The sequence below is a fragment of the Oncorhynchus masou genome, chromosome 1, assembly GCF_036934945.1.
Source record: "Oncorhynchus masou masou isolate Uvic2021 chromosome 1, UVic_Omas_1.1, whole genome shotgun sequence".
In the NCBI taxonomy this organism is placed as follows: Eukaryota; Metazoa; Chordata; class Actinopteri; order Salmoniformes; family Salmonidae; genus Oncorhynchus; species Oncorhynchus masou.
The window spans coordinates 30,043,328-30,055,339 of record NC_088212.1 but is presented as its reverse complement, the minus strand read 5'-3'; the positions used below and the strand labels follow the sequence as shown (position 1 = coordinate 30,055,339).

General features: G+C 50.5%; 1 protein-coding gene across 2 annotated transcripts in view; it reads right to left on the bottom strand.

Moving 5' to 3' along the window:
* Positions 1 to 12,012, bottom strand: part of LOC135541733 (transcription factor 7-like 1-B) — a 51,258-nt gene that overhangs the window by 15,329 nt on the left and 23,917 nt on the right. For both annotated transcript variants that reach the window (XM_064968062.1, XM_064968071.1), the window contains exon 4: positions 7,339 to 7,422. In XM_064968062.1, coding sequence (XP_064824134.1) covers positions 7,339 to 7,422 — 84 coding nt within the window. The remainder of the gene's footprint in view (positions 1 to 7,338; positions 7,423 to 12,012) is intronic.

Genomic DNA, 12,012 nt, shown 5'->3' with positions numbered 1-12,012 from the left:
GGAAAAGGACCCTGGGCACAGGCTGGGGAAAAATCGCCGCCCCAAAGCAGAGCTGGAGGCAGCGAAAGCAGAGTCAGGTTGGAGACCTGAGCCCACTCCTCGTGCTTACCGTAAGAAGCGCAGTACTGGCGCAGTACTGGTCAGGCACCGTGTTATGCGGTCAAGCGCACGGTGTCGCCAGTACGCGCTCATAGCCCGGTGGGCTATAGGCCAGCCCCCCGCAAGTGCCAAGCGAGAGTGGGCATCCAGCCAGGGCGTGTTGTGCCAGCCCAGCGTGTTTGGTCTCCGGTACGCCGTTTCGGCCCATGGTATCCTGCGCCGGCTCTGCGTGCTGTGTCTCCGAGGCGCTGGGAGGTTGCAGTGCGTTCTATGCCTGCGCTCCGCCTATGCTGGGCGAATGTGGGTATTGAGCCTAAGGGAGAGGTGCGAGTGGTATGCACCAGATCTCCAGTGCTCACCCACAACCCAGTTCAACCTGTGCCTGCACTCTGGATGGTCCGGGCTAAAATGGTGATCCAGCCGGGTGGAGTGGTGCCAAGGCTGCACACCAGGGCTCCAGTGCTCCCCCACAGCCCGGTCCATCCGGTGCCTCTTCTAAGCACCAGGACTCCTGTAGGTCTCCCCAGCCTGGTGGGTCCTGTGGCAGCCCCACGCACCAGGCTGTCTCTCCGTCTCCTCCCTCCAGGTTCTGCCGTCTGTTAGGAGCTGCCAGAATCTCCCGTCCATTTGGGACCCACAGCTAGGGTCCCCAGTCCAAGTTCGGCGGCGAGGGTCGCTGCTCCCAAGGCGCCACTTAAGTGGACCGAGACTATGGTGGAGTGGGGTCCACATCCCACGCCAGAGCTGCCACCGCGGACAGACACCCACCCAGACCCTCCCCTATTGGTTCAGGTTTTGCGGCCGGGGTCCGCACCTTTAGGGGGGGGGGGGGGTACTGTCACGTTCTGACCTTAGTTCCTTTGTTATGTCTTTGTTTTAGATTGGTCAGGGCGTGAGTTGGGGTGGGTAGTCTATGTTCTTTTTTCTATGTGTTAGGCCTAGTATGGTTCTCAATCAGAGGCAGGTGTCGTTCGTTGTCTCTGATTAAGAATCATACTTAGGTAGCCTGTTTTTCCCATTTTAGTTGTGGGTGATTGTTTTCCGTTGGTCTCATTCCAACGACGATCGTTACACCTTGTCTGAAGGACAAGTGGATAAACAGGTTAATGTCAAGCCCTGCATATTTTTTTCCAAAAGTCTTAAGGAATGTTTGCCTACAATGAACACCCCACATTGGCTGCTACTGTAGGCTGAATGATAGAACAGCTATTTCCATGTTAAAATGTTATGGGATGCATTTTCTCTATTGTTTTTGATGGTAGGCCACTTGATAGGCCTACATTATGATCACAAAGCCACAGTAGTCTACTTGGCCACTGTTATAACTGTAACTTAAAGCAAGTACAGCCTCAGTGTTCACAATAAACGCATCCCAGAAGTTGCACGGAATTTTTACAATGTTCAAGTTTGCACTCAGCAGACCTGAAATTTGCTCAGTGCCCCCAAAAATTGAGGGAACAAGTGCACTTTATTGTTTATTAGTGGCTATGTACTTGGATATTGGGACCTGATTCCTATTAGTGTGTGTCTATAAAAGCAGTGTTTCTGCAGAGCCATGGAAGGACTGCAGCCTTTCCATCAGTATTCAGTTCAGGCTTCCCAAAGCCTTTGATTTCATGATGGACTCTGGTTGTTCAATGCGTAATGCAACACTGGCAAATCTCAGAGGACACCCAGTCAAAGGTCTTTCAAACTATTTTGGACTGCGAGCTAGCAGAAAGTATCTTTGGCAACACCCAACCTGTACCATTCTCTGTCGTCTTTACAAAAACTTCTACTCAGTCTAATGTGCTGAAAAATGCACGGGCACTTCATGGAGCAGCCATCTTTGGAATGGAAATCCATGTCAGTGCTGAGGTCTTACCACTTCAATTCAATTAACAAGCAACCAGGTGACTGCCATACTCCACTAAGTGAATTATGACATGCTGCTGACACACGGGGAACCAAGACAGCGCTCCTGTCATCATGATTGCGCTGTAATGGGGTATTGAAACATTCAGAACAGGAGGCCATATTTGAGCTGAGAGTACTGATCATCTGATGACTGAACTGGGCAGATAGACACTGAAGTCAGGACTATCAGACCTCGTTAGGAAGTCACATTACTTCGTAAACTTGCTTAACAGTGAGTCACTTGTTACCAATGACATGTCTAACATGGAAAAATCAGTAGGAATGGTAGAATGACTTGAATGAGCGGAAGTGTGTGCTATTGACACAGCTTGATCACCATGGTGATGATTAGGCAGAGTTAGTCTAGTTTGAGGAGTGTGTTATTGCTGCTGTGATCTGAGGAGGCAGAAGGCAGGCAGCTCTCTCCCTGTCCAGTCTAGTCCGATGGCATACCGCTACTGGTGACTGACAAGGCTGAGGCTGACACCCACAATGCATCACCTGGCCTTGCATCGCCTTTGATGTATAATACATGAATAGGCAGCTCTCTGAACACAGGGTGTGATATTGGGGCGGTGGGGTGGTATTCACAGACAAGCTTGTTCCCTTCTCCATATCCAGCCCCCCACCCCCACCCCAACTCCAAACCCCACCCCCATACTACCAAAAGCAATACCAACTGAATGCTAAATAAACCTGTCGTCTCGTGAATAATTGAGGATCTCGGCCGGAGCAGGCTCTGATTAGCATACGGGCCTTATGGACCCAATCTGCACAGCAGCGACAGGACAGACAGCCTTCCCTGTTTCCGGGCTTCTCAAATGCACAGAAGGGTTTCATTTCTATTTCAGACTCCTCTCACTCCTGGTCCACTAACACAACGAGAGACCAGCTCCATCATTCATTATAATGCACATTGTCTGCTGCAGGCCAGGCACTGTGAGGGACAATTGGTGATCTGAGGCACCAGGAATATGATCATAACCAATGGCATCACCATCTCATCACTGTTGTAGTGATGCAGCTAAATATTAAATCAGCAAAGACACTAAGGGGGAGAAGGGCTTTCAACAAACACATTTGAGGGCAGATAAGTCGTATCAACAGTGGAAGATACTTGACGGTCATCCCCAGAAGTCCCACATAATCAATACCAGACAAAAACTCATCTCCACACCAGCCGTCATGAATATACAATTATAACATGTAATGAGTGCTTGCAGAAGAGAGCAGGAATACATAAATATGCTGCTGTCCCCTGGATCCCTCTCCTCAGGTCCCTCTGACTGGCTGGCCCTGGCCCCTGGGCAGTAATCCCTGGACCCCCACGGACCCCATCCGCTCCCCCTGCTCTCATTAGTGCAGTGCTGGGGCCCTGCAGGCCTTATGGAGCCTGCCTCCTGCTCCCCCTCTCTACTGCTGGGGTAATGAGCACATAATCAGCCAGGCTCCCTGGCAGCAGCTCACCAGAGGGGCATGTGGGCATATGGCCATGGTGTGTGTGTGTGGGTGGGAGGTGGTGGATGGTGGGGGTAAGGGCACAGTGGGGTGTTTCAGACTGAATGGGTATCAGAGGACGCTTCTGCTCACACATCTGATGACCTTGTCTCTCAGATCACCTGATTTTCTCTTGGCTACATCCTCTTCTGGTTAACATGACCACTCTAAAATACTCTGTGGACCGAAGAGATTGAGCTGAAGGGCAAGAAAATATAAACGAGAAAGGAGACAGTGACTTGAAATGGGAACAAGCAAACTGTCCACTACAAAATTGAAAGTTAGGCAATTAAAATAAGTAAAATATTCTCCTTCAAAATCAACTAAATCCTTCACATCTGAATGTCAAAGTCGTGGTCCTCATTCACTATAAGTCTCTCACTATCAACCTTCCTGGTTCAATGGACATTCAATAAAGATGAAGGTCGCACAAATATAGAAGGCTCGTCACAGAGAAACATTAGTAGGTTTCTTTCATGCGAATCTTGAGTTCAGCCAAGGTAGGGCAGCATGGAACCAAGCCAAAGACCTCAGGTTCCTCGTCAAGTCTTCAATAGCCCCTTTCATTTCCTCCTAATTCAATTGCAATTACCCTGCTCCTTATTCACATTTTTTTGCTGCCCTAAAATACAGGCCCGTGCATTTCATAATGTCATATATTAAGTAAATAAAATAAAATCCATCGGCAGGAACAAAACAGGGCACAGCGAGCCCTGTGTCCCACAGACAAACGAGCCATACTCACAGAGAGTCACTGACAGGTCAGCAATGACAGGTCAGCACTCTAATAAAATATATTTAATTGGCTTCCAATTGAGAGGGAAGTCAGCCACAGAGAAGCTCTGGATTCCCCAGGGCAAGGCCTGCACTGCACCCACTGACAACAGCTTCCCATTGACGCCACTCAATGAAGACTTTGTCAAGTGCATCATTGTGTTTATGCGATCCGACAAACACACCAAACTAAACAGACCCGTCTAGCCGGAATCACTAAGGTCACAGGCTGAGTCACTGTGATTATTTAACCACAGTGTGGTAACCATGGGTGGCTCGTTGAGCACAACTACCAGATCACTTCCCTAACCCCAGATCACCCAGATATGAGGTACAATACTGGGAGCCGTTACTAGACACAGTGAGTGGCTGGATGGATGGTATGGTGTACTCACTAGGTGTCCTGGGGTGGGGAAGCGGGGGTGGCTGGATGGTGTACTCACTAGGTGTCCTGCGGTGGGGAAGTGGGGGTGGCTGGATGGTGTACTCACTAGGTGTCCTGGGGTGGGGAAGCTGGCTGGATGGTGTACTCACTAGGTGTCCTGGGGTGGGGAAGTGGGGGTGGCTGGATGGTGTACTCACTAGGTGTCCTGGGGTGGGGAAGCGGGGGTGGCTGGATGGTGTACTCACTAGGTGTCCTGGGGTGGGGAAGCGGGGGTGGCTGGATGGTGTACTCACTAGGTGTCCTGGGGTGGGGAAGCGGGGGTGGCTGGATGGTGTACTCACTAGGTGTCCTGGGGTGGGGGAGCGGGGATGGCTGGATGGTGTACTCATTAGGTGTCCTGCGGTGGGGGAGCGGGGGTGGCTGGATGGTGTACTCATTAAGTGTCCTGGGGTGGGGAAGCGGGGGTGGCTGGATGGTGTACTCATTAGGTGTGCGGGGGTGGCTGGATGGATGGTGTTGTGTACTCACTATGTGTCCTGGGATGGGGGAGCGGGGGTGGCTGGATGGATGGTATGGTGTACTCACTATGTGTCCTGGGGTGGGGAAGCAGGGGTGGCTGGATGGTGTACTCACTAGGTGTCCTGGGGTGGGGGGAGCGGGGATGGCTGGACGGTGTACTCATTAGGTGTCCTGGGGTGGGGAAGCGGGGGTGGCTGGATGGTGTACTCATTAGGTGTCCTGGGGTGGGGAAGCGGGGGTGGCTGGATGGTGTACTCATTAGGTGTCCTGGGGTGGGGGAGCGGGGATGGCTGGACGGTGTACTCATTAGGTGTCCTGGGGTGGGGAGCGGGGGTGGCTGGATGGTGTACTCATTAGGTGTGCGGGGGTGGCTGGATGGATGGTGTTGTGTACTCACTATGTGTCCTGGGATGGGGGAGCGGGGGTGGCTGGATGGATGGTATGGTGTACTCACTATGTGTCCTGGGGTGGGGAAGCAGGGGTGGCTGGATGGTGTACTCACTAGGTGTCCTGGGGTGGGGGAGCGGGGATGGCTGGACGGTGTACTCATTAGGTGTCCTGGGGTGGGGGAGCGGGGATGGCTGGACGGTGTACTCATTAGGTGTCCTGGGGTGGGGAAGCGGGGGTGGCTGGATGGTGTACTCATTAGGTGTCCTGGGGTGGGGAAGCGGGGGTGGCTGGATGGTGTACTCATTAGGTGTCCTGGGGTGGGGGAGCGGGGATGGCTGGACGGTGTACTCATTAGGTGTCCTGGGGTGGGGAAGCGGGGGTGGCTGGATGGTGTACTCATTAGGTGTCCTGGGGTGGGGGAGCGGGGATGGCTGGACGGTGTACTCATTAGGTGTCCTGGGGTGGGGAAGCGGGGGTGGCTGGATGGTGTACTCATTAGGTGTCCTGGGGTGGGGGAGCGGGGGAGCGGGGGAGCGGGGGTGGCTGGATGGTGTACTCATTAGGTGTCCTGCGGTGGGGGAGCGGGAGTGGCTGGATGGTGTACTCATTAGGTGTCCTGCGGTGGGGGAGCGGGGGAGGCTGGATGGTGTACTCATTAGGTGTCCTGCGGTGGGGGAGCGGGAGTGGCTGGATGGTGTATTCATTAGGTGTCCTGCGGTGGGGGAGCGGGGTGGCTGGATGGATGGTATGGTGTACTCACTAGGTGTCCTGGGGTGGGAGAGCGGGGGTGGCTGGATGGATGGTATGGTGTACTCACTAGGTGTCCTGGGGTGGGAGAGAACGGGGGTGGCTGTATGGTGTACTCATTAGGTGTGCGGGGGTGGCTGGATGGATGGTGTTGTGTACTCACTAGGTGTCCTGGGGTGGGGGGGGGTGCGGGGGTGGCTGGATGGATGGTGTTGTGTACTCACTAGGTGTCCTGGGGTGGGGGAGCAGGGGTGGCTGGATGGATGGTGTTGTGTACTCACTATGTGTCCTGGGGTGGGGGAGCGGGGGTGGCTGGATGGTTGGTATGGTGTACTCACTAGGTGTCCTGGGGTGGGGGAGCGGGGGTGGCTGGATGGTGTACTCATTAGGTGTCCTGGGGTGGGGAAGCGGGAGTGGCTGGATGGTGTACTCATTAGGTGTCCTGGGGTGGGGGAGCGGGGATGGCTGGATGGTGTACTCATTAGGTGTCCTGGGATGGGGGAGCGGGGGTGGCTGGATGGATGGTATGGTGTACTCATTAGGTGTCCTGGGGTGGGGAAGCGGGGGTGGCTGGATGGATGGTATGGTGTACTCACTAGGTGTCCTGGGGTGGGGGAGAACGGGGGTGGCTGTATGGTGTACTCATTAGGTGTGCGGGGGTGGCTGGATGGATGGTGTTGTGTACTCACTAGGTGTCCTGGGGTGGGGGAGCGGGGGTGGCTGGATGGATGGTATGGTGTACTCACTAGGTGTCCTGGGGTGGGGGAGCGGGGGTGGCTGGATGGATGGTATGGTGTACTCACTAGGTGTCCTGGGGTGGGGGAGCGGAGGTGGCTGGATGGATGGTATGGTGTACTCACTAGGTGTCCTGGGGTGGGGGAGCGGGGGTGGCTGGATGGATGGTTTGGTGTACTCACTAGGTGTCCTGGGGTGGGGGAGCGGGGGTGGCTGGATGGATGGTGTTGTGTACTCACTAGGTGTCCTGGGGTGGGGGAGCGGGGGTGGCTGGATGGATGGTTTGGTGTACTCACTAGGTGTCCTGGGGTGGGGGAGCGGGGGTCTTTGAGTCCGGCAGCTCCAGGAACATCCAGTAGAGGCCATTTCATCTGCAGGTACTGTGGGGTGAAGAATAGGTAACATGAAACACACATGTCTGGACACTGAAATAATACAGTAAGGACAAGCATACAAAAACACGTGGGGCGGGTGAAAAGAGTGAAAAGGAATGTATTTCTTATACAATGATACCAAATATGCTTGGTGCACACTCAAATGTACCACTCACACATTTTTACACCACATGCTATTATCGAACTTGCTATAATGTGTTTAGACCAGTCCTTCTCAAATAGGGGGCGCACCCGTGTGACCCCCGGGGAACTTTTTTCTGCTGCAGGGAGTAGTTTTTTTTATTTCACTGAACAAGAGCACACAGCACAGAGCAGGAGGTATGAAGTGCAGATAACAAACCCTTAAGAGACACCATGGAAAAATATTTAACAGGGATGAAAAGAAAGGTGGAGAGGGACGGAGATAATGAGACAAACGTAAGTCTCCCGAAAGCTAAGACGAAGCGTATGTAGCGCTTGGCTTCACTGTGACTGCGGTGGGAGACGAGGAAAGACCGGTATGTTTACTGCGTCTAGAAATGTTGGCAGCGGACAGCATGAAGCCAAATAAATTAAGACGTCACTTAAAGACATTACACCTCAATCACGCTGATAAGCCGCTTGAGCAGAATACTGCCAACAATCGTCCCGCTTTGTGAACGCTACTTCAGTAAACCAGCACTGTTAGCATCATATTAGGTGAGGTACCAAATTGCTCAGTGAAAAAAAAACCCACTCCACAGCAGAGGAGCTGATACTGCCTGCAGCATTAGACAGGGTCTCTGTCATGCTGGATGACTCAAGTGCTGCAAAAATAAAAGTACTTCCCTGAAAACAGTTCCCAATATGACTGGGTGAGCGATCCTTTCAATGCACCAACTCCAACTGGTTTCAGCTCCTCAGTTCCCAATATGACTGGGTGAGCGATCCTTTCAATGCACCAACTCCAACTAGTTTCAGCTCTGCAGAGGAGGACCAGTTCATTGATATGACGTCTGACTCCACATTGAGACTGAGGTTCACATCGCAGACACTGAGTGAATTCTGTCTGAGTGTAGAGAGGCAGTATCCACTCTTAGGGCAGAGGGCCATGGGCATTCTTCTTCCTTTTGCAACATCTTATCTTTGTGAGACTGGCTTCTCTGCTGTTGCTGCACTGAAGACAAAGTACAGATCCCAGCTAAACATTGAGCAGGAGCTGAGAGTTGCAGTATCATGCTTCAAACCCCGCTTTGAAAAGCTGTGCTCTGCAAAACGTGCTCCTTGTAGCCATTAATCCTGACTTCCTCATTTTGATTTTAAAAAAAATCTGCAAATTGTTTTATTCATTTTTGTTTTATAGGTCAAAGTGTTTCATATATTGTGCTCCTGGGTTAATGTTGCTGATCAATTTTAATGTATTATTTATTGATTATATTTCATTTTATTTATTTTTCAGTATCAAATACAATGGATACAATGTTATGCAGAGGTGTACTTATAACAATTTTATAGACAAATTATACTATTTACAGTCGCGGCGGAGAGTTGGGGGGCGCGAAATGTTTACTTCTTCCTAGTGGGGGGGTAACAGAAAAGAATTGAGAAGCACTGGTTTAGACCAACTCGCTAATACTTGTTGAGACTGAACTGCATGAAATATGGTTGAGCTATTCCAGAGCAGATGTCATAAATGGTGTGAGAGCCAGCAGAAAGACAGAACTCTGACAGACACCTGTATGAGACTCACATGTTGTTGGAGTCAGACACTGGCTTTTGGCAGAGCGGGGGAGAGGGAAGTGAACACAGCAGACTGGAGGGGGACTGTGAAATCTCCGTTTGTCAGAGAAAAAAAACAAGCGTCCAGCTGTGGGCGCCCATCGACTAGCGGGTGGGAAGGGACAGCTGGAAGGAAGCTCCATCAGAACGGGCGGGAAAGGCAGGGGTGGGGTCTCAACACTAAGCCTATGGCATCCTGGTGAATTGTTTTGGCCTTTTGACCCAAACCAAACTAATCCACTTTCCTTGTTAGCATTTTTCATCTTGTTATCATAGTCATCATTATATGGAGCATTAGTGTTTTCCTTTAATTTTGAGGGGGGGGCACTAATTGTTATTTTATGGCAGCCCAGCCCATGCATCCTCACTTTGGAACAGGATCATGTATACAGGAGTTGTTCTATCTCCTCCTGAAAGCAACACGTTTCAAATATATTTTCCCTATCAGTCTGGGGCTGTGTGGAGCTGCTGATCTGTTCCATGCAGAGCTCCACCATCTGCTTTGTGAATCTGTTTAAATACCGGATACAGCAGATTGTCATGCATGTGGATTTTCTCCATGGTATCCAACGACTTCAAATTCATTAAAAGGGTTTTCATTTCAGTTTATAATGCATTTGTGCGAGCACACATAGACATGTGGTATCAAAGTTCATCTGAATACCAACATGATTCCAACACCTCTGCATGTGTCATTAGTAATGTAACAGCATTGCTGTTTAGTAATGGATCCACTAGTTGCGAGAAGTTTAGCACATTACTCAGTAGTTTAATTTATGTTGTGTATGGCACTCCCCAAAATGGCTAGGTCGGAAGCAGGCTTTATAGAGAGAGAATGATGGTCCCTGTAACCAACCTCAGCCACCTATGCTTAGGCCTTATCAGTGGACCTTTGACTGTTTCACTGCACTGATCAAAAGGTTAAGACCATTTTAACAGCTCAGCTGTTTCAGGGGCTAGTGCACTTAAACATACATGTTCTCTCTCTCTCACACACACACACACACACACACACACATTTGACTCGTACCGTAATTGTGTCCTGCTGTTCAACTTCTCAAATCCACATCCCAGAATCAAACAAATGAAAGAGTATTTTGCATGGGGAAAGGCCATCTTGTACAATAAGACACGTTTCTCATATTACATAAACCAAGGCAATGGTGGGGAAAACTCACTGCACGCATGTGAAAGATGACAAAAGCCTATTCAAGGCTTAAAAGACTTATCAATCATCTGTGCAGGATTTGATTTTTAAAGCTTCATTCATCACTCTGAGTTTGTAGAGAGGAAGGAAACTTGGATGACTGCGGGTTAAAAATGGAAAAGACATTATAGCAGCAGGGGGAAAGGGAGAGAGGGGAAAAAAACATTCAGGAATGAGTTTGTCAGAGCAGGCAGAGGGTATTGTTTCCTGACAGCTGGGGTCCAATAGAGTACTGAGGGAGGAGGGGGGACCCTTATTCCCATCTAAAAGGGGGGGAATTCTTGGAGTTGACATCAGCCCTTTTCATTTTCACCACACTGCTCAAGGCTGAATCGCAGGTTCCAACTAATGGGCCCAAGTCCATACAACTGTCAGAAGGCCCTTGCTTTTAGAGGCTGCTCGCTCCCCATTGAACATGTATTATGCGCTGTGCATACTGCCTAATGAATGCTGCTTTCTGGGGGGAGAAAACAAAACAATACAGTTTTCACTGTCTAATCTATGTCATTCACGAGTCCCTCCACAAATGAAACAAGCCCTATTGTGAGCATTTGGTCTACCCTGACCATGCCTACCCCCAGCTCCCTCCCCCCCCCCCGTTCCCTTATTTGACCGCTTCTGGCAGGACTGGGGAACATGCCCTAGGGCACTTTTATATTCAGAAGAGTCAGCCTCCTTTAAATAATTGCCACTGTACACGATGGAGCGGCTGGTCAGAGAAAGAAACCCTCAAACTACCATCTTCCACTACCCTCCCTACAAATGTCTACTCAACCTTACACACCCTACCTCACTGTAGTCAACTACACACAACTCACTCACTCACTAACAAGAGAGAGAGAACAGTCCAGTGGGCTGTGGTAGGGGAGACAAGGAGAGCAAGAGGGAGAAAAACAACTCAGGAATCAACTCAGAGGAGCCTAAGTTATTCAAATGCTTCTTATAAATCTTTCCTGACACAGTCTTACACACACACACACACACACACACACACACGGAAAGTATTCAGACCGCTTAACTTTTTCCACATTTTGTTACGTTGCAGCCTTATTTGAAAATGGATTCAAATAAAAAAATAGCACATTTACATAAGTATTTAGACCCCCTGTACTTTGTTGAAGCACCTTTGCCAGTGATTACAGACTCGACTCTTCCTGGGTATGACGTTTCAAGCATGGCACACCTGTATTTGGGGAGTTTGTCCCATTCTCCTCTGCAGATGCTCTCAAGCTCTGTCAGGTTGGATGGGGAGCGTTTTCCGGTCTCTCCAGAGATGTTCGATCGGGTTCAAGTCAGGGCTCTGGCTGAGCCACTCAAGGACATTCAGAGACTTGTTCAGAAGCTGCGTTGTCTTGGCTGTGTGCTTAGAGTCGTTATCATGTTGGAAGGTAAACCTTCGCTCCAGTCTGAGGTCCTGAGCACTCCATTGCTCCATTCATCTTTGCCTCGATCCGGACTAGTCTCCCAGTCCCTGCCGCTGAAAAACATCCCCACAGCTTGATGCTGCCACCACCATAGGGATGGTGCCAGGTTTCCTCCAGACGTGACACTTGACATACAGGCCAAAGAGTTCAACCTTGGTCAGACCAGAGAATCTTGTTTATCATGGTCTGAGAGTCTCCAAGCGAGCC